Consider the following 21930-nt stretch of genomic DNA (forward strand, 5'->3'; position numbering starts at 1 on the left):
TTTATAAAGGGCAATAGTAAAGCTACACAATTTGACTTCTGAACTACTTTAGTATGAAACCAACATGGACCCATTGAGTGAGGAGGAAAAAAGAAAGGAGAATGTTTTTATATTAATTACTCCTTTTGCTGAGCATCTCATCTATGCAAAAGTAGTATATGAGGGGTTCTGGGAATATGCTAAAGTAAGTGGAAGTAAGCACTCTGTCATTCAATTTCTTACACTCTAGCTACTCATAAATTTCTTATGTCTCATACATGTATAAGACAGCTAAAGAGAGATTTGTCAAAATGCTCCCCACAGGACGCATGAGAAGACGTAATGCACTTCACCAGGAACACTGGCTCCCTGCAAAGCAGCTGGGAAAGTGGAGTGTCAGAGTTTCTCCTGAAGGACAGAGTCTACCATGAAGAAAGTGTAGTTTTAAAAGGCATGAGTGAATCTCTTATTCACTCTAAACAAATTCCTTCCACCTCCTCGCTAGAAAATGATCAAAAGCAAAGCTCAAATGACTAATAGTCACAGAAAAATTTTTGGAGAAAAAAAATGTATAGTTTGACTCAGCCCATGGAATTACTGAGGACAAAATCTAAGGCTTGGGATGCCACCATCACAGAACAATAATTTTTGGCATTAGCTTTACCACTATAATTTTATCATTACTTCTCTATATTTTTTAATGAAACCTTTAGCTTGCTTTACAAAGTATGCACTCTAATTTGCTCTACAACTAAATTTAATTAGGAGTACACGTTTACTTCACTTTATCTAAAGAGTTGTAGTCATTCTTCAGATGTTACTACTAAGTATTTTTGTTATTTTTTGACGTGATAATAAACAGGGATCCAGAAACTAGCAGTAGGAAAGCATATGAAGTTGAAGGTGAAGGTGGGGAATCCATCCCCACCCTACGTTATTCCATGTGGACCAAACAGCCTAACAGTTTGAACCTAAGAACCATATATATTTATCTTGGAATATATAGTACCAAGTATAGATAGGTACTTAGAACCATTTGCAGATTATTTTGATTAATATAGAAATTTTACTGAGTTCTGATATTAAACATAATGCCTTACAATTGCACAGGACTTTGTGGGTAACAAAGCATTTTTTATATATTATTTCCATTGCTCCTCACCAAAACCCTCTAAATTACTCAAGGCCAGTATCCTAATTCCAATTTTATTCAGGGAAAATAAGCCCCAGAGACTGTGAGTAATTCGAGAGGATGTATGAGCACCCTGTGAGTAGTACAGCAGGACTCAAAACCAGATCTTCCATTTCCTGGGTCAAGATTCTCTACAGAATCTAAATAGCAAGAAATGAACTTGAAAGCAGCAAATAATTTTAATGAGGTAACAAAAGTGTTAAGTAGCTATTTACTGATTGTAACCTGTTCACCTTAATTTTTTAAAATGACATTGAAATTATCTTCAATTGGTACTTCGTATTTTCTCCAAATTGAAAATACCTTTCTTCATAATACATATCCTGGGGATTTCATAGATTGCCGTGTGGGTGGAAAGCAGTATCTCAAACATGAGGGCCTACATTTGAATAACAAATAGTCTTAAGCGATAATGTACAGGGGGAATGATACATCTGACAAATTTCCTTACAGGGTTCTAAAAATTTTTCTTATCAAAATTGTGACCAGTTTTGGGATCCTCTTATTGACCTAATTACAAAATAATTACTAACTATAAAGATTTACTGCAGAGCCATAAGTAGCTCTTGTGACCATCATTTAATAACATTAAATTTACAGATCCCCGAACTTAAAACAGGTGAATTTTATGATAAGTAAATTATACCTCAATAAACTGTTCAAAAATATTAAGTCTCCCATTCATAGACATTCAGATCCAGTGGCAGCAGCAGTTTAAAGAATTTTATTCCTTTTGACAGTTTTAAACAATTCTTTTCTAATCTCAGTATAACAATACCTCCTTTAAAGAAAGAAAATATTGTGCTTTGTAATATACTTTTCAAAAGTGTTTAAGAAGTTTATTTCTGTCCTTGTCCTAGTTACAGATTCTTAATTTTATATGGCTCTAAACTTTATTTTTCAACTGAAGCAGGGTAATATTAAATTGAATTTCTAGGTAACCTTATAGACAGCTTAAAGCTAAAGTTTAATCTTTTCCTGAAAAATAACTAACACACCTTATGAAATATTTCTTAAATGCTCAAGAGGCAAGTACCAACACAGAAGCACCAATTTTATGGTGCTTAGAATCAATTGTAAAAGCAAAACCTCAAAGCTGATCAAAGTGTCTTAACAATGAACAGTTTAATGTTATAAATTTAAAACAACTCAAAATGCTCCCGTTAGCTCCCTTCCTCTTAGCTGGCATAGGAGGCATTGTTTGGGTACATAAGGGAAAGTCTTATTCCAAGTAAGGAGTGAGGTGGGGCCCGATAAGGTTTCCAGTATGTTCAGGGCCCTGGTAAAGTGATGAAAACCCTCCTCTCCTGCTCTGAGTTCAACATCACACACAGATCCATCTGTGTTCTAATGGAATTTCTCAAATGTGAGTATCATAAGGCAGAGTTCATTTCAGGCCTTTATGCTCCTGGGATGAGTTCAGGTACAACAAATAAATGGAAAACTATTTCTGTTCTTAGTAGCCAAGGATAAAAAAGAAAAAAGGTTACATCAAAACGAAAGTTTTAAGTAAAAAAAAAAAAAAAAAAAAATGGGTTTAGTTCTTAGTCCTATGTGTGTATGTGCTTGGTAAGTGTCCTTTTTTTTTGTTCGTTTTTGACATAAATAAAATGCTTTAATGAAATGGCTGATTCCAAACCAAAAATGTTTAGTGAGAAGAAAGATATTATTTTACATTTTTGCCAATCTCTTCCACCATGTCTAGCTTAATAGGTGTTTTTAAGCAAGTTTTATTTTATTTAAGTTGTACTTTTTTCCTTTATTTTCTTAATTGACAAATAAAAATTGGATATATTTATCATGTAGAACATGATGTTTCAAAATATATATACATCATGGAATGGCTCAAATGAGCTAATTAGCATATGCATTACCTCACATATTTATAATTTTTTCAGATTGGAATATTTAAAATCTACTCTCAGCAATTTTCAAAATACAAGATGTTGCTACTAACCATAGTCACAATGTTGCACAGTAACCTGTGACTGAGAACAATATACAGATGTGTCCCTTTAAGGAAAACACAGTGTAGCCCTGGGACCATGGCTCACACCTGTAATTCCAGCACTTTGGGAGGCCAAGATGCGTGGATCACCTGAGGTCAGGAGTTCGGGTCCAGCCTGGCTGACATGGCAAAACCCCATCTCTACTAAAAATACAAAAATTAGCCAGTATGGTGGTGGGTGAGCTATAATCCCAGCTACTTGAGGGGCTGAGGCAGGAGAATCACTTGAACCTGGGAGGCAGAGGGTGCAGAGAACTGAGGTCGCAACACTGTACTCCAGCCTGGACGACAAGAGGGAAACTCCATCTAAAAAAAAAAGAAAAGCAGTGTAGGGGAAACAAAGTTACAAAAACAAGTTAGATGTTAAAATGAGTGGCTCAGACAATAAGTACAATAGGAGTTAGAAGAATGTGGTTGTAAAAATGTAAAATGCACCAAGGATTAATATTAAGTTCATAAATGAGGCTTATTTACAACATAAATCTATTAGTGATCACAAAATCTCATTGATTCAGGATTTTCTAATTATTTTTTGTCTTAGAACTGCCTTTGAGCATCAGGTTAAAGCTAAAAACCCTTTCTCCTAAAAACTGAACATACTTGGAACACAAAAATGTGCTTATTATTTTAGAGGTTTACAAACCCCTAGAACCCAAAAATAGGTTCTCTAAGGTCTGCCAAAGTTCCCAAATTAAGCATCCTTTGTCCAGACTGTCTTCTTTTATATATTTTGTCCAACAATGCTTAATTCCGTCTTCTATTACTCCTCAACTGGACACGTAATTGTTTTCCAACTGGTGACCTGTTCCCTAAACACTCCTAACCTTAATCCAGATCTTCCTAAAATCCTCTTTGCTCTTAATCATTTTCCTGCTCAAAATGTTTCCTGGTTTTCCATTGCCAATGCAGCAAAATGTAAATTTTTAATCTGTTGTCAAGCTATGCATGACTGTTATCAACCCGCCTCTTCCTGCTATTCTTTTTCTCTCTGCATAGCAAACAAATTAATTGTACTACTCTATCCCGCCTTCCAAGAAACACTCTCTCCTTACCAAGCAATCAGCTGTGTTTCTTGTGAAGCTATGGCCAGCTTGGTAACTCATTACCTTGAACTAGTTCTCCTTTTTTCCTCCTCCCTTTGCTTCTCTCTCACTGTTACTTCCTTGAAAGAGTATTCCTTACTTCCTTGGAATTGCCCTTAACTCTGTCTTCCAGAGATTCCAATTTTAGATAGATAATTTTTCTCACCTATGAGGTTGGCAAAAAGCTAAAAATATGACTAATCTAGTAGTGAGGCTATAGAAAAGTAGACACTATTATGTATTAGAGCAACCTAATTTCTCTATTTGCTAAAACAAAGACTGGAAACTGCTCAAATGTTCATCACTAGGTATCTGGTTGAAAAAGCTAAGGAATGTTTATGTAATGGAGGACTTCATATATATATATATATAGACCTTTTATATGTTGCTATGGAGTGATCCTCAGGACTTATTAACTGAAAAAAATCAGGGTAAAGAAACATGTAAGAAAAGGGGATAATAGATATAAACAGATATAAATACATAAACATAGATACACATACAAATAGGCTTATATTTTTCTAAGAACAAAATGCAAGATTACACACACACAATTTATAAATGGTTATCTATAGGGTGAGGGAGAAAACAAGAAGTAGTAAAAGGATAAAAGCTAGACTTTCTAACTATAATTTGCTTTATAGTTTTTATTTGAAAGCAGGTAAAATGTTTCACATGGTAAATCAAAAAAGAAAAAGACCACTCTTTGAATACTGAAGGAAAATAAAGAAATGAATAAATTCAACTGTACTTCAAGTTGGTAGCATAAACAAGCAGAAAAGATTTAGTTCAATTGATCTTAAAACACAGTATGTTTACTATACAGTGGATTATGGCCTAAAACAAAAAGAACATAAAGATATTCTATTGCATCCTGTAGTCTTGATGTTAGTGGTAACATTGATATTGTTATTTTAAAACTATATATAAAAATACACAAATAACATTATATTTATATAATAGATAATTATATATAAACCAAATGAACAATTAATATTAATCATTAGGAACTAGAATTTTCAGCATGAAAGAGATCTAGGCATAAAATCGAAGAAGTAAAAATCATTCTAATCCTTAATATGAATTGGAATTAATGTATGAACACATTACTTAACTTTCTATTCAGGAGGCTGAAGAGAGAGAATCACTTGAACCCAGGAGGAAGAGGCTGCAGTGACCTGAGATTGCACCATTGCACTCCAGCCTGGGCGACAGAGCAAGACTACATCTCAAAAAAAAAAAAAAAAAAAATCTTTCTTTTTAAAAAAAATTTCCCAGCTATATCCGCTAAAAAGATTTAGAAACAATAACTCAGTATCAATGAATATCTCTAGTGCCAAAATTGTCATCTCCAAATACCATTTTCCACTAAAATGAACCAAGACTTCTTGGAGACTTGTACACTCAGCTCTAGGAGAGAAAATATATAATATAAGCCTAGATATCTTTTTATGCCTGAAAGCAAGAATGTTAACAAAGACAACTATGGTTATATTAAAAGACAACAGGAGTCAACTTAAAGAGACTCCCACTGGCCAAAGATGAGACATTTTCAGAAAATTATCTTTCCATAGTCAGAAAATATGAAAAACGTATTTGAAGAGTGTAGATTCTAAAATAAGCTCGCATTTTTTTGTTTCTTTATTATTTAAGCAGCTAGAAAATAAGAGTCAGAGGTAAGAATTCACTGTGGATTTTCATCAAGCCTCCCTACACTGTGGCTTAAGAATAAACTCTTTTCTCTCATGGTCTTTTTATAGCTCAGATGCCACTTACTTTCTACCAGACCCTTGACATCTACATAAATTGTGAAGATTCCAAAAGGAAGGTTTATTCTCAAGTCGTCTCTAGCTCAACAGTCTTTCACCCATACTGACTATTCCATATCACAGATGCCTAAAAGCTATAATCAACTTCTTTAATTTCTATCAAATTAACAAAGCCATTTCCACTTGTTTAGATTGTTTAGATTGGTGCAGGGGGGTGGAGACAGGTGACAATGTTGAAGGAAAAAAGTTTATATCATGGCCACCTAAACAATTTCCAACTTGTCTTTTGGTCACCGCACCACTGCAGTAAATACATAGCAATTCCACCCATTTTTGTCTTCTGTCCTTTGCTTTGCTTTTTTCCAACTGAGTCTGTAGGTTAAAACAAACCACAATTCCCTCCTGGTCTCAGGCAGTATAATTTATCATCTTATTTTGTAGTCCAGGCTCATGTTCCTCCCAATGCAACCAGGTTCCACTGTCTACTCCAAGCAGCTCATGTAGTTTCCCAAAGACAGTTCTCTCCTTAATAGGAATTCTGATTCCAACTGTTAACATACTACAATGTGCATGTGTCTTTGTAGTAGCATAATTTATAATCCTTTGGGTATATACCCAGTAGTGGGATGTCTGGGTCTTATGGTACATCTAGTTCTAGATCCTTGAGGAATTGCCATACTGTTTTCCATAATGGTTGAACTAGTTTACAATCCCACCAACAGTGTAAAAGTGTTCCTATTTCTCCACATCCTCTCCAATACCTGTTGTTTCCTGATTTTTTAATGATTGCCATTCTAACTGGTGTGAGATTTGATTTGCATTTCTCTGATGGCAAGTGATGATGAGCATTTTTTCATGTGTCTGTTGGCTGTATGAATGTCTTCTTTTGAGAAATGTATGTTCATATCCTTTCCCCACTTTTTGATGGGGTTGTTTGTTTTTTTCTTGTATATTTGTTTGAGTTCTTTGTAGATTCTGGAAATTAGCCCTTTGTCAGATGAGTAGATTACAAAAATTTTCTCCCATTCTGTAGGTTGCCTGTTCACTCTGATGGTAGTTTCTTTTGCTGTGCAGAAGCTCTTTAGTTTAATTAGATCCCATTTGTCAATTTTGGCTTTTGCTGCCGTTGCTTTTGGACAGACTGGATTAAGAAAATGTGGCACATATACACCATGGAATACTATGCAGCCATAAAAAACGATGAGTTTGCGTCCTTTGTAGGGACATGGATGCAGCTGGAAACCATCATTCTTAGCAAACTATCACAAGAAGAGAAAACCAAACACTGCATGTTCTCACTCATAGGTGGGAACTGAACAATGAGCTCACTTGGACTCGGGAAGGGGAACATCACACAATGGGGCCTATCATGGGGAGGGGGGAGGGGGGAGGGATTGCACTGGGGAGTTATACATGATATAAATGATGAATTGATGGGTGCTGACTAGTTGGTGCAGCACACCAACATGGCACATATATACATATGTAACAAACCTGCACGTTATGCACATGTACCCTAGAACTTAAAGTATAATTAAAAAAAAAAAAAAAAAAAAACATACTACAATGTTCAAGCCCTTACACCTGGAGAACTACAAAATAAAGCCCACAGACAACTGCCAGTATTTTCAATAGTATATAAAGAGTCATTTCATCTCATCCTTCTTAAACTCTGTGAGGTATCACCAAGGACCTAGGTGAGTATCTCACCAGCAAAGAAAGGAAGGCCATGGGGGAATGTCAGCAGGTGGAGTGATTATTATAGCAACCTGTCCTAGTAAGCATGTTGAGTTTCAATATGCCATCACATTCCAGTGTATGATAAGGTTAATTTGTTTTAGCACTTGATTGTATATTCTTCAAAGGCTCAAAGTTTGAGCATGTCATTTAAAATCCAGCAAATTTTGGCAGGTAAAATGTTATACATCATATCACACTTACCTTATTCTCCTAACTTGTTACTCAAATGGAAATAAGCCATAAAGGAAAAGCAATTTTATATGAATTAAGTCATCCACACAGGAGATGACCTGAGCAGATAATTCAGCTATGTTTCCCTTTTTATTTAAATAGCCCAGAAATAAGTTATATACGGAGAACTAGATTCCTTTAGGTCGTGTGATTGCCCGTTGCTAAATTACATGCATTTATTCTATTATTCATATGACTTTATCATCACACCACATAGATTTTGTGTCTGTGCTTTTGCTTATGCATAGAAAACCCACAAATCTATAACCAGAACATTTTTACAGATCCAGCTCAAGGTAAATTTTCTCCAAAAACTTTCTTTTTCTGTTCTTATCTCAGCCTCAACATATAAAGAAGAATCTCTCTTATCCAAAACATCAAAATCCATATTTGATAGGTAACCTGAAAAAGTAGGCTAAGCAGAGGTTATATTTTTCTGTATTAGCTTCTCATCTGCAATCTGAGGGTGAATAATACTATTACTTTGTAGGTTTTATATGATTAAACAAATTACTACATCTAAAGTACTTAAAATGGTGCCTGGCACTAAGGTAAAGCCCTAAGAAACTTTGAATATTATATTTTATATATTATATATTTCATACAAATACATTATTCTAAATAAAGTAGCAAGTCCTCAGGGTGGGGAACAAGACCATGTTTTCTATTTTGTACTCACCTTGGTAACGAAGTACAATGCTCCTCTATATTCCCTCTTTGGTAATATTTAGTAAGTGAATGATATTTAACAAAAAATATTAAATCTTGTATTATCTCATTTTCAGTTAATTTTTTATATCCATGTTCATACTAAACTCTTACAGTCTTAGACTTGCCTAATTACAAGAAAATTAAATTCTTCATATTGAATTTCTATAGTAATGAGGAAAAATTAACTCATAGAGTTTCTAAGCTATAAAATTGACAGTCAGAACTAAACAATGTATCTGCAATTTAGGAATTCAAATCAGTTTCATTCTAAATTCACAGAAGTAAAATAATTAACTATATTAGTAAGAACACACTCTAATATTCATCTCTAGATTTACTATCATGATGAGCTGTTACATTTCCAAAGTGTTTAATATTTTATTCTCTGCTATCATCTGTTTATGTTTGGAGACAGAAGAACCCACAAATTTTTCCTTGTACTGACAATTAAGGATATGTAACATTTTTTGAACGGCCTTGAAATAAGAAAACAGTGCTCTGTATAGATTCCTCAGTATAATTTAAGTAGTCTTAGCTATTGTATGCCGGGTGCATGTTTCCCAGCTCTTTGCCTGCTAGTCTATTTAATGAAATCGGCCTTATGTCCTGAACTATCATGAAATTTACATGCCATGTCCCTAGATGCTTATAGGGAAAAAAAAAAAAAAAAAGCTATTTTATCACCTACTCTTACCTCCAATGCAGTCTAGCTAAAAGTGGCTTTTTTTTTTCAACTTTTATTTTAGGTTCAGGATGTACATGTGCAGGTTTGTTACATAAGTGTGTGTTGCTGAGGTTTGGTGTACAAATAATTCCATCACCCAGATAGTGAGCATAGTACCCAATAAGTAGTTTTTCACCCCACATTCCCTCCCACCTTTCTACATCAAGTAGTCCCCAGTGCCTATCGTTCCCATTTGTTTGTGTCCATATGTACTCACTGTTTAGCTCCTACTTATAAATGAGAATATGCAGTATTTAGTTTTCTATTCCTATGTTAGTTTGCATAAGATAATGGCCTCCAGCTGCATTCATGTTTCTACAAAGGACATGATTTCATTTTTTTCAATGGCTGTGTAGTATTCCATGGTGAATAGGTACCACATTCTCTTTATCCAGAACCCTGTTGATGGGTATATAGGTTGATTCCATGTCTTTGCTATTGTGAATAGTGCTGCGGTTAACATACAAATGCATATGTCTTTTTCATAGAATGATTTATATTCCTTTGGGTGTATAGCCAGTAATGGGATTGCTGGGTTGAATGGTAGTTCTCTTTTAAGTTTTTAAGAAATATCCACACTGCTTTTCACAGTGGCTGAAGTAATTTACATCCCCACCAGCAATGTTTAAGTGTGCCCTTTTCATTGCAACCTCACCAATGCAATGGCTGTCATTTTTTTTTTTACTTTTTTATAGTAGCCATTCTGATTGGTGTGAGTTGGTATCTCATTGTGGTTTTGGTTTGCATTTCTGTAACGATTAGTGATGTTGAGCATTACTTAATCTATTTGTTAGTTTCATGTATGTCTTCTTTTGAGAAGTGTCTGTTCATGTCATTTGTCTGTTTTTATAATGGGGTTGTCTGTTTTCTGCTTTTGAATTGTTTAAGTTCCTTATATATTCTAGACATTAGACTTTTGTTATTGTGTAGTGTGTGAATATTTTCTCCCATTCGGTAGGTTGTCTATTTACTCTATTGATAGTTTCTTTTGCTGTGCAGAAGCTCTGTGGTTTAATTAGGTTCCACTTGTCAATTTTTGTTTTTATGGAAATTGCTTCTGGGGACTTAGTCGTAAATTCTTTACCAAGCCTGATGTCTAGAATGGTATTTCCTAGGTTTTCTTCTATGGTTTTTGTAGGTTTAGGTCTTACATTTAAGTCTTTAGTCCATCTTGAGTTAATTTTCATAACATATGTAGTGAAGGGAAGGGGTCTAGTTTCAATCTTCTGCATATGGCTAGCCAGTTATTCCAGCACCATTTATTGAATAGGAAGCCCTTTTCCCATTGCTTATCATTGACTTTGTTGAAGATCAGGTACTTTTAGGTTTATGACTTTACTTCTAGGTTTTCTGTTCTGTCTATTGGTCTGTGTGTCTGTTTCTGTACCAGTGCTATGCTATTTTGGTTACTGTAGGCTTGTAGTATAGTTTGAAGTTAGGCAGAGTGATGCCTCTGGCCTTGTGCTTTTTGCTTAGGATTGTTTCAGCTATTTAGCCTCTTTTTTGTTTCCATATGAATTTTAGAATACTTTTTTTAATTCTGTGAAAAATTATGTTGGTAGTTTGATAGGAATAACATTGAATCTGTAAATTGCTTTGGTCAGTATATCCATTTTAACAATATTGATTCTTCCTTTTTATGAGCATGAAATCTTTTTTCGTTTGTTTGTGTTATCTCTGATTTCCTTCATCAGTGTTTGGTAATTATCATTATAAAGATCTTTCACCTCCTTGGTTCCAACTTCCTAGGTACTTTATTCTTTTTGTTGCTATTGTCAATGGGATTTCATTCTTGCTTTTGTTCTCAGCTTGGACATAATTGGTGTATAGGCATGCTACTGATTTTTGTACAGCGATTTTGTATTCTGAAATTTTACTGAAGTTATTTATAAGTTCTAGGAGCCTTTTGGCAGAGTCCATGGGATTTTCTCAGTATAGAATAATATCATCTGCAAGGAGAGATGACTTGAATTCCTCTCTTTCTGTTTGGCTATCTTTTCTTTCTTTCTCTTGCGTGATTGCTCTGGCTAGCACTTCCATTACTGTGTTGAATAGCAGTGGTGAGAGTGGGCACCCTTGTCTTGTTGCAGTTCTCAAGGAGAATGGTTCGATCTTTTGCCTGTTCAGGATGATGTTTGGCTATGGATTTGTCATAGACTGCTCTTATTATTTTGAAGTATGGTCCTTCAATGTCTAGTTTGTTGAAGGTTTTTAACACAAAAGAAAGTTGAATTTTATCAGTCTTTTCTGCATCTATTGAGAACATGATATGGTTTTTGCTTTTAATTCTATTTATGTGGTGAATCACATTTATCAATTTGTGTATGTTGAACCAGTCTTGCATCCCAACAATAAAACCTATAAAAGTAGATTCTTTATGTTTTCCCTTTACTATATTGCTATCCGGTTGTCCCTATTTCACTAACAACACCATACTCTTTCATGGTCCCAACACTTCCACAGGATTGAGAGACATAAAATGGTAACTAAAGGGTGGACTTCCTCACTTATTAGCAGACTTAACCTCTCTGCTCCTCAGATTCCTCTTCTTCAAAATGAGGATGATGATAGTACCCTTCTTATAAGGTAATAGAGAAACTAAAAAGGTTAGAAGAGTGCCTGACACATGGTAAGCATCAAATAATGTTTGTCATTACTATAATTTTTCTTCTCATACCAACACACTTACCAAAGCCTTGAAAATGCCTCTCACATCTACACTTCAACCTCTGCATCCCCACAGCAATTTTCCTATTCAGGACTTTTGCCTCCATCTGCTTTCTTATCCCAGCCATGGCCTATTATATTTATCCATTTATGTGTTTATTCCTTGAATAGTCAATTAAAACTTACAATAAACCAAGAACTGTTTGGGGCCTTGAGACAATAATAAAAAACAAAACAGAGCCTATCTCTAGAATTAATGGTCTAGAGTGCTGGGGTCAGAAAACTATGGCATATGGGCCAAATCTGGCCTACCACATATTTGTGTAACTAAAATTTCTTGGGATACAGCCACACCCATTTGTGTGTTTTCTGTGGCTGCTTTCAACAATGGCAGAGTTTAGTTATTGCAAAACTAAATGGTCTATATGGCTCACAAAGCAAAACTGTAAACTGCCTTGCCCTTTACAAAAAAAAGGTTGCTGGCCCCTTTTCTAGTAGCAAAAATATGCTAAGATCTCACTAAGATTAAAATTACGTCACCAGAGAGCTTATTGTTAAACTATGCAATCATCCTACACATAACAGATCAATATTCTTAAAGTGTGCCTCATCATTCATGTCATTTTCTATACACCTGTCACTTAAAAGTTGAACTGAAGCCAGGCACAGAAAGGCAAACATCACATATTCTCACTTATTTGTGGGTCCTAAAAATCAAAAGAGTTGAACTCATGGAGATAGAGAGTAGAAGGATGGTCACTAGAGGCTGAGAAGGGTGGTGGGTAACAGGGAGGTAGGGACGGTTAATGGGTACAAAAAAGTAGTGAGAATGAATGAGCAAGGACTAGTATAGGATAGCACAACAGGGTGACTATAGTCAATAATAATTTAATTGTACATTTTAAAATAACTAAGAGAGTATAATTGGATTGTTTGTAACACAAAGGATAAATGCTTGAGGGGATGGATACCCTATTTTCCATGATGTGATTGTCACACATTGCATGCCTATACCAAAACATGTCATGTACCCCATAAATATGTACACCTACTCTGTACCCACAAAAATTAATAGTTTTTTTTTTTTGAAGTTGAACTGTCTCAGCCTGTTGTTCAAAGTTCTTTGACACCTCCTCTCAGTGCATGCATTTATGCGGGCAAATTTCACTTTGGCGGCCTTTCCTAAGCCTTCCCTTACTTAGCCTTCCCTAAGTAATCCACTAAAATTACTTAGATGTCCATCCACAGGATACCATAATACCCATTTTAGAACTTGTCCCATCTTATTAAAATTATCTCCTTACTAATCTGATTTCTCCAAAATACAGAAGTCCATGAGGTCAAAAATGGACCTTCCTGTGTTGTAGAATCTCATTACCAAGCACAGTACTATCCTCAATCCTAAGATAAGCACAAACAGCTAGCCCATAAAAAATAATAAATATTCTTTAAATAGATACCAACCTGTCTTTGTTTTGTTTTTACATTGCCCACTATATAGACACCTCACCTCACACACACACTTCTACAAAATCGACTTTTCCTCAGGGCAGAGTAGAATATGTGGTTAAGGGAAGAAATATTAATGAATTAACATCAAGGGTTAGAAAAATATCACCCAAAGTAGAGAATAACTAATGAAGGCTTGAAATTTTTTATTATCTATATTTCACAGGGTGCTATAGAAACCAAGGAACAAAAAGAAAAATTTGACCTTGCACAAAATCATTCTCATTAGAATTATATAATAACTAATTATATATTAAACATATAGCTAATTGTTTCAGACCTAAAAATTCTGAGACAAACTATATGATGCTCTGATTTATTTTTTTCAAATAAGATTTTAGCATCTATATTATGCTTAATGTGATTTATGTACTTTAATATCCAAGCAAGCATTTTATTCCCATAACACTGTTATATATCTTAAATATATACAATAAAGTGTAAGTGAATTAAATAAAATAAATATTTTACCATTGTGAGTTCTGTCTATAAGGCAGTGAGAACAATTTTGTTTGTAAGCTTTTTTCAAGTAGATAAAAATGAACCACTAGATGGCGCAATCGTCTCTTTTAAAAGTAATGACAGCATCGTGTTTAAAAATTATTTAATAAGAATTTTTACTACAGTTTTATTTCTTTTGCGAAATTACCCATTCTCTTTTTTGTATAAGAAGTCTTTATACATTCTATACTCTTTTTGATCTTCAAAAATAATGTTCAAAAAAATGTAATTTTGTAGCAGATTAATTCTGTATTTTGTCTGTCTCCTTTTTGGAGAACCCTATACAATTTTCCGAACTTTTTTTGCACAACTATTAATTTAGATGCAACAAGCATATAAAAGTATATGACATAACTAAAAGGTCTGGGAAGCTGTGATCAACTGCTGTCCTTTTCCAGTTTAACAGTTTCTGACCCCTATATCTCACACCCAATTCTAGAATGTGCTCTTTAGGCTGGCACGGTGGTTTATTGCTCTCTGACTTTAACAGGAATTTTAAGTTAACCCTTTCTCCCATGTACTCTTTAGTGCAGTGTTTTCAGAAGAAGAAGAAAGGAAGGGGTATGGTGGGGAGAGAAAGGGAAGGAAGAAAGGGAAAAAGGCAGAGAGGGAGGGAGGCAGGGAGGGGCAAAATAAACACACGGTGCCCAGATAAATTTGAATTTCAGACAAACAACAATTTATCAACTATATATATGTGTGTGTGTGTGTGTGTGTGTGTGTGTGTGTGTGTGTTTATATCTATGTATCTATATATCAAGATATATAACAATAACATCTCAAATATTATTTATTTAAAGTTCAAATATTGTATGGGACATGTATTAGTCCGTTCTCATGCTGCTAATAAAGACATACTTGAAAATGGGTAATTTATAAAGGAAAGAGGTTTAAATGACTCACAGTTCAGCATGGCTGGGGAGGCCTAAGAAAACTTACATCATGGTGGAAGGGGAAGCAAACATGTCCTTCTTCATGTGGTGGCAGGAAGGAGAAGAATGAGTGCCCAGTGAAGAAGGAAGCCCCTTATAAAACCATCGGATCTCATGAGTACTAACTCATTATCATGAGAACAGGATGGGGGAAACCTCCCCCATGATTCAATTTTCTCCACCTGGTCCCTCCCATAACACATGGGGATTATGGGAACTACAATTCAAGATGAGATTTGGGTGTGGACACAGCCAAACCGTATCAGGACATACTTCTACTAAGAAAAGTTATTCATTGTTTAACTCATGTTTAAATTTAACTAGATGCTCTACGTTTTATCTGACAACTCTGCCTTTGATGGGTCTATCGGAAAGTTTTCTTCTGGGCTCCTCCCAATATCACTCTCTAAACCCAGACAAGGTCTCTCTTTCAGCTGAGTATTCCCTATTACCCCTCAGCTTCTGCTCTAGCCAGAAACCTCTTACTGCCCAGGTATCTTAGCGAGAAGGACACCTCTTGGTCAAGATTCATTTTTATATATCCTCAAGCTGTTGTTCCTGACTATGAACATCCCTTTCCTGGGATTCACTCACATTTGACTTGTCTTCAGCATGTTTGCCGCTCTTTCTGCAACCCCAGGAGCTGAGCCTCTGAGTTTGCCAATGCCAGGGAACACATACCAAGCTCTCCAAGTGGTCCTGCTAAATCTCTTTTCACTAGGCTTGAAGTTAGGAGACAGCAACACCATGCACAGCTTTTTCTCTTGGTGGTGGTGTGGGAGTTGGGAGAGAGACTTACAATGCAATTTTGTCCAAAGAAACGATTCTCAAAAAATTATCTTTCTATTTATACACTCTGAATCTTTTAAAGTCTTTGATGTGGAGTCCAGTAATCCTATAACCAGTTATTAACTCTCTCCTTTGACAATTTAGGTCTTAGAGTTTGAATCACAATTCATTTTGATATCTTGGAATTTCAGTTAAAATTGACAAGTTAGCATCAAGGCAATACATAGATGTATCCATCTCTACACAAGTGCTCAAATGATGTGACTTTCTCTCAACCCACAGCTGCAACTGTACCACTAGGTGGAAAGGAGCATTCTGCACAGAGACAGTTTCCATCTGTGATCCTGAACATGACCCTCCACACCACTGTAGCAGAGGAGCAACCTGCATTTCATTACCTCATGGATACACCTGTTTCTGTCCTCTAGGAACCACTGGAATCTACTGTGAACAAGGTGAGGCAGAATTTCAAGTCATTTTGCTGTTCACAAATATAACTAAAATTAGGAATTTCAAAGTCAGTTTTCTTTTTGAAAAGTAAAAAAGTACATATAATAAAATTCGAATCTACTCTCCTCTTTCTCGAGTATATTTGACATTATACTTCACAGATAGACTAGTACTTAAAATTCAGTAGTACAAAAAATATGGCTTTTAGTATTGCTTTATTAACTCTAAACTTCCTATTTGTGTGGATGTTCTAGATATTTTGTGCTAAATGCAGTTAAGTCAAGTGAGCTTAAGTTCATAACTCAGTTCCAGATCAAGACTTCATCTCTGTGAGCCTCTCCTATCTGTACTTTCCATCTTACTCAAAACTCTCAGCAATATCACAAGACCATCAGCTTCAGAGGGAAATCAGAGAGGAGAAATGGTCCCAAGTCCAGTAGTAACAGTCAGAAGCAACAATGTCCTAACTACTGGGACAATTTATGGTAGTGCCTCTAAAAGAGCTCAGCAATCTCTGGGCGCTCACAAGCTGGGCTATAACGGTACTTCTAGATCTGATCTATCTTCTCTTTAATCCCTGGCTGGGACTTCCAGAACAGCATTAGGGAATCCAGGAAACTCCCAGTTAGTGAAGCTGGAGAGATTAAGCCAGGAAAATAAAGGGACATAAGGACCTGCCTGCCATATCCTAGCTTTCTGAGACTGGACTATCTACTATTTCTCTATCCTGCCTCACCCACCACCCAGAAGATGAAGCTTTAGCTCTCTCTTCCCTATTTTAGAAACAGAGGCTGGGATAAAAAGAGTACAGGAGTCAATCACCAATTGTGCTATATCCACCTTTGCATTATTTGGATGTTTTATTGCAACATTATATTCATAAGTGTGATAAGAAAAAAATTAATACTTCTAGATCACTTTATCAAATATATTAATGCAAACATGTTATTCGTATATTCCTTGATATTCTACTTGTGTTTAACTCTCCAAAAGTTAAAATTGTTAATAAATGGAAGACATTTGAGGGTTAGAATAATAAGTAGTTTACAGGAAAAAATGTTTAATCATGTCTTAAGAGTGTAACTATGAAATAATGAGATGAAGTTTTGTATCTGGCTTACACAAATCAGTCTCTCAAAATGACACTAGGGATCAATCTTGATCTTTAAGAAATTGTGTTTCTTAATTCCTAGAATATGCCACACTCTTTCCTGGAGTACAGATTTTGTGTTGTTTCCCTCTGCCTAAAATGCTTTCATCTCCCCCTCCGTAACAGGTGCTAACACTTCACCTTGCTAATTTAGGGAAGCCTTTCCTGATTGTCTTTCATAGAACTGAGGGCAGTGACCATGTCTGTTGAGTGTCTAGCACCCATCATATAGTGCAGAGAAAAAAAAAAAAAAAGTCGGTTAAATATTTAAACTTAATAACAATAATAAAAACTAATTGTGACGGTTTTCATAGGATAGTTCCTTAGTGAAAGGCAAAGTACTCAAAAATTAACCAAGATGAGTACCTTTATAACTCCCAGAGGAATAGCTTTTAGAAATGGGAAGAAATAATATGACAAGTAACATAAGGGCTAGTGAGTTTAACAATAGGGCAAGTCACAGTTTTGATGCTTAAAGGCTCAGACAGTGAAAGTTTGAAAGATAGATTAACCCAAAATTTGTGTGGATGTATGGATGTATATAAATGAATTATATAGACAGAGGGCAGATGAAGATAGATTAATGGATGTATAGATAGAAAGATAGATAGATAGATAGATAGATAGATAGATAGATAGATAGATAATAGATCGATATATACATACATACATATGTATTGGAATAGTCAGAGTAATGAAATTACTTTTACAGAAAGTAAGTCTAGAAGATTTGATTAAAGGTGCCAGAAAATGGGTGACACCCACATAGAATTCTAACACAAAATTAACCAAAGATATACCTTGATATTCTACAAAATAACAATTTGATTAGAATACTTTAGAATCCAGAGTACTCATTAAAATATTATACCAAGAATTCTGGTTCACACATTTTGCAAGATAGACAATATGTCCAGTTACTTTTCTCATATACTCAAGTCTTGCTTATTTGCTGACTTCTTTTATGTTATAGCTGTCCTTCCTGTTATAACTTATGATTTACAATTATACATGTAACCTCTCCTAAATCATAAAATTGCCTCTCAGTTTACTTTTTCCTCATAATATTGGTAAATTGCTTTTTTCATGACTAGTTTTAATACTACTAAATTCTAGCTATTGTGCATCAATGACATATAGCCAAGTCAGATTCCATAATGTGTAAGTTTTTGACTTTTAACCCAGCAAATATTGAAAATGTTTCCTTTTTTGTTTTCACATTTTTTCCATTCATAGTATAATTTTCTTTTCACTCACTTCTCATTCCATAAGGTAAAGAAACCCACACATGCGGACATTTTGCATGAAACAGACAAATGTTCAAACTACTTAAACACTTTTCTCATGCCAACAATTCTTTAGGGTCCAACCAGTCCCTGATTTCCACTGAAACTGATTCTTGCTAATGGAGAAGTTCAATTCTTCAAGCCATTCCAACACATGGGATGGTTTCCAGCCAAGTCCTTGGTTTTCCTAATAATAGAGAAATTGGTCCAACACACAGTAGATGGCAGTTGCAGGAATTATTACTGTGTTTTCCTGTTTTCAAATACTCATTTTTCAGGTGAAGGTGGCCATGTGGAACACAGCAAGCAATGCACATGCTTTCTTCATAGGAAAAAAATAAGCTTTAGTCTTTATTTCGCTACTTTCAATCCCATCGTGATCATTAATAGAGATATAGTTATATGTGCATTAGATTCTCTATCTCTATGAACTTGTAATAGTCATAAAAAGTAAAAGATAAGTAGGCACTAGCTATGATTCCTAGGAACACACATTTTACTTTTTTAGTCTTCTATGCTCTTCAATACAACCTGCTAAATTATAAGTGAAACTTGGAGAGAAAGTGAAGTACACATAATAATTCTGAAGTTTATATAAACATCAGGCTTTTTGAGCATTTAAACGAATAGATGTGGCAACTAAGCCTCAGTAGAAAGAAACAGACACAACTTCTATTTCTAACCTTAGACATTGTGCAAGTAACTTAACTCCCCTGAACATCAGGTTTCTCATGTGTGAAAAGGAGATATTTAAGAAACTCTGTTCGTGGGGAAGTTTTGGCCAAAGTCTGGGGAGATTTCATTCTACTTTTGTCAAGTCCGAAATCATTATTAGTTTTTACAAAGCAGTGAGTGAAAAGTTAAGAACTTTAAGAGACATATCTATGAGGTTATTTTTTCAATAAAGTTCTTTTTTCATTTCCATTCAAGATAGCATTAATAAGCACAAAAATTACATACATTGAATTTTTACCTCCTGATAACTGAAGTTTCCTCCCTCAAAATGTTTTATGTACTGAGTCATAAATACCCTGCCCCCATTCTAGGAAGGCAGACAAAAACAGTGTTTACAAACAATTTCTACAAATAGGACTTAGTTGCTACTTCCCCTTAGGCAGGTCTGCCCACCTTCTTTTAAACTGAGATGATTGACAATGATGAGATCCAGCCACAAACTTTACTTTGTAATTTGGGGCAATAAGAGGAAGGCTCCCTTAGTTTGTAATCAAAATATTACTGGTGACAAGCAAGTCGAAATTATCATGACCATAGGGGAAGATACAAAGATCAGAAAATAGGTCATTATTTCATTTCCTCCACTTGATAAAATCTATAAACTTTACATTAAGAAAAATAGGAAAGCAAGCCTTCTAGTGTCATGTTCTTACAGCACAGCAGCCAAGGAATATCACAAGGCAAATGGTAAAGAAAGTGCTATAGTCTGAGAGTTAGAATTGTCAAAGACTAATCTAGCAAACCTCCAAAAAGAGTATGATAAGGAATCAATAAAATGAGGAGGCCTCCACAGTGCCTAGCATATAACTAGAACTCCATTAGTATTAGTCGCCTCCTACAGAGTAAGAAAAAAAGTGTCAGATTACACTTGGGTAAAATGCAGGCCATGCTCACATAGATATTTTTATCATTTTCATTTAATAATATGGATTAGTTTTTATAGATTAAGTTTAAATATTTTAAACCTCCTATTTTAAGAAGATAATATTTTTTATATAAAAGATGTAAAGATTTTCAAATTATTATGATAAATGTAGTAGACATTAAGTTTCCAAAACGACCAAATAAAATGTTTAAAATAACAACAACAATACTCAGTCAGGTGCAGTAGCTCATGCCTGTGATCCTAGCACTTCGGGAGGCCGAGGGAGGAGGACTGCTTGAGGCTAGGAGTTCTAGACCAGCCTGGGCAACATAGCAAAACCCTCATCTCTACAAAAAAAAAAAAAAAAAAAATAGAATAATTAGCCAGTTGTGGTGGTGCCTGCCTGTAGTCCTAGCTACTCAGGAGGCTGAAGCAGGAGGATTGCTTGGGTTCACAATTCAAGGTCACAGTGAGTTGTGATCATGCCACTGCACTCCAGCTTGGATGACAGAATGAGACCCTGTATCTAAATATAAAGCAAATGAACAAAAAAACTCATTCTCAATCGAGTAATAGCAAATTTTTAAATTTTAAATAATATTTGTGGAGAACCCACTCAGGCAATATGAAGAGATCCAAAGCAGTATAAAATAGTGTCCTTCTGGAATCCTCCCTTATCAGGGGAACCCACCCCCAACTCAGCGTAGGTTCTTTCTATTTTCCCTAAGTGTCAGCTGGCCTGAGAAATAAAGAGAAAGAGTATGAAGAGAGGAATTTTACAGCTGGGCTGCTAGAGGTGACATCACATATTGGTAGGTCCGTGAAGCCCACCTAAGCTGCAAAAGCAGCAAGTTTTTATTAAGGATTTCAAAGGGGTAGGAGGTGTATGGACAGGGAGTAGGTCAAAAAGATCACATGCTTCTGAGGCCAATAAAGATCACAAGGCAAAGGGCAAAGCAAGACCAAAAGGCAAGGGGCAAAGTCAAAAACTCCTGATAAGGGTCTATGTTCAGCTGTGCATGTATTGTCTTGATAAATATCTTCAACAACAGAAAACAGGGTTCGAGAGCAGAGAACCCATCTGACCTCAAATTTACCAGGGTGGGGTTTCTTCCCCACCCTAATAAGCCTGAGGGTACTGCAGAAGACCAGGGCGTATTTCAGTCCTTATCTCAACCGCATAAGACAGACACTCCCAGAGCGGCCATTTATAGACCTCATGCATTCCTTTCCCAAGGTCTTAATTATTTTTTATTTTTATTTTTTTCTATTATACTTTAAGTTCTAGGGTACATGTGAACAATGTGCAGATTTATTACATATGTATACATGTGCCATGTTGGTGTGCTGCACCCATCAATTCGTCAGCACCCATCAACTCGTCATTTACATCAGTTACAACTCCCAATGCCATCCCTCCCCATAATAGGCCCCGGTGTGTGATGTTCCTCTTCCCATGTCCAAGTGATCTCATTGTTCAATTTTCACCTATGAGTGAGAACATGCGGTGTTTGGTTTTCTGTTCTTGTGAGAGTTTGCTGAGAATGATGGTTTCCAGCTGCACCCATATCCCTACAAAGGACACAAACTCATCCTTTTTTATGGCTGCA

The 21930-nt window shown here is 35.4% G+C and overlaps 1 protein-coding gene across 1 annotated transcript in view; it reads left to right on the top strand.

Moving 5' to 3' along the window:
* The window catches only part of EYS (eyes shut homolog), a 1801461-nt gene that overhangs the window by 1735124 nt on the left and 44407 nt on the right, over positions 1-21930 (top strand). The window contains exon 36 of the mRNA XM_026455461.1: positions 16117-16289. Coding sequence (XP_026311246.1) covers positions 16117-16289 — 173 coding nt within the window. The remainder of the gene's footprint in view (positions 1-16116; positions 16290-21930) is intronic.

Source organism: Piliocolobus tephrosceles, chromosome 5, assembly GCF_002776525.5.
Source record: "Piliocolobus tephrosceles isolate RC106 chromosome 5, ASM277652v3, whole genome shotgun sequence".
NCBI classification, from domain to species: domain Eukaryota; kingdom Metazoa; phylum Chordata; class Mammalia; order Primates; family Cercopithecidae; genus Piliocolobus; species Piliocolobus tephrosceles.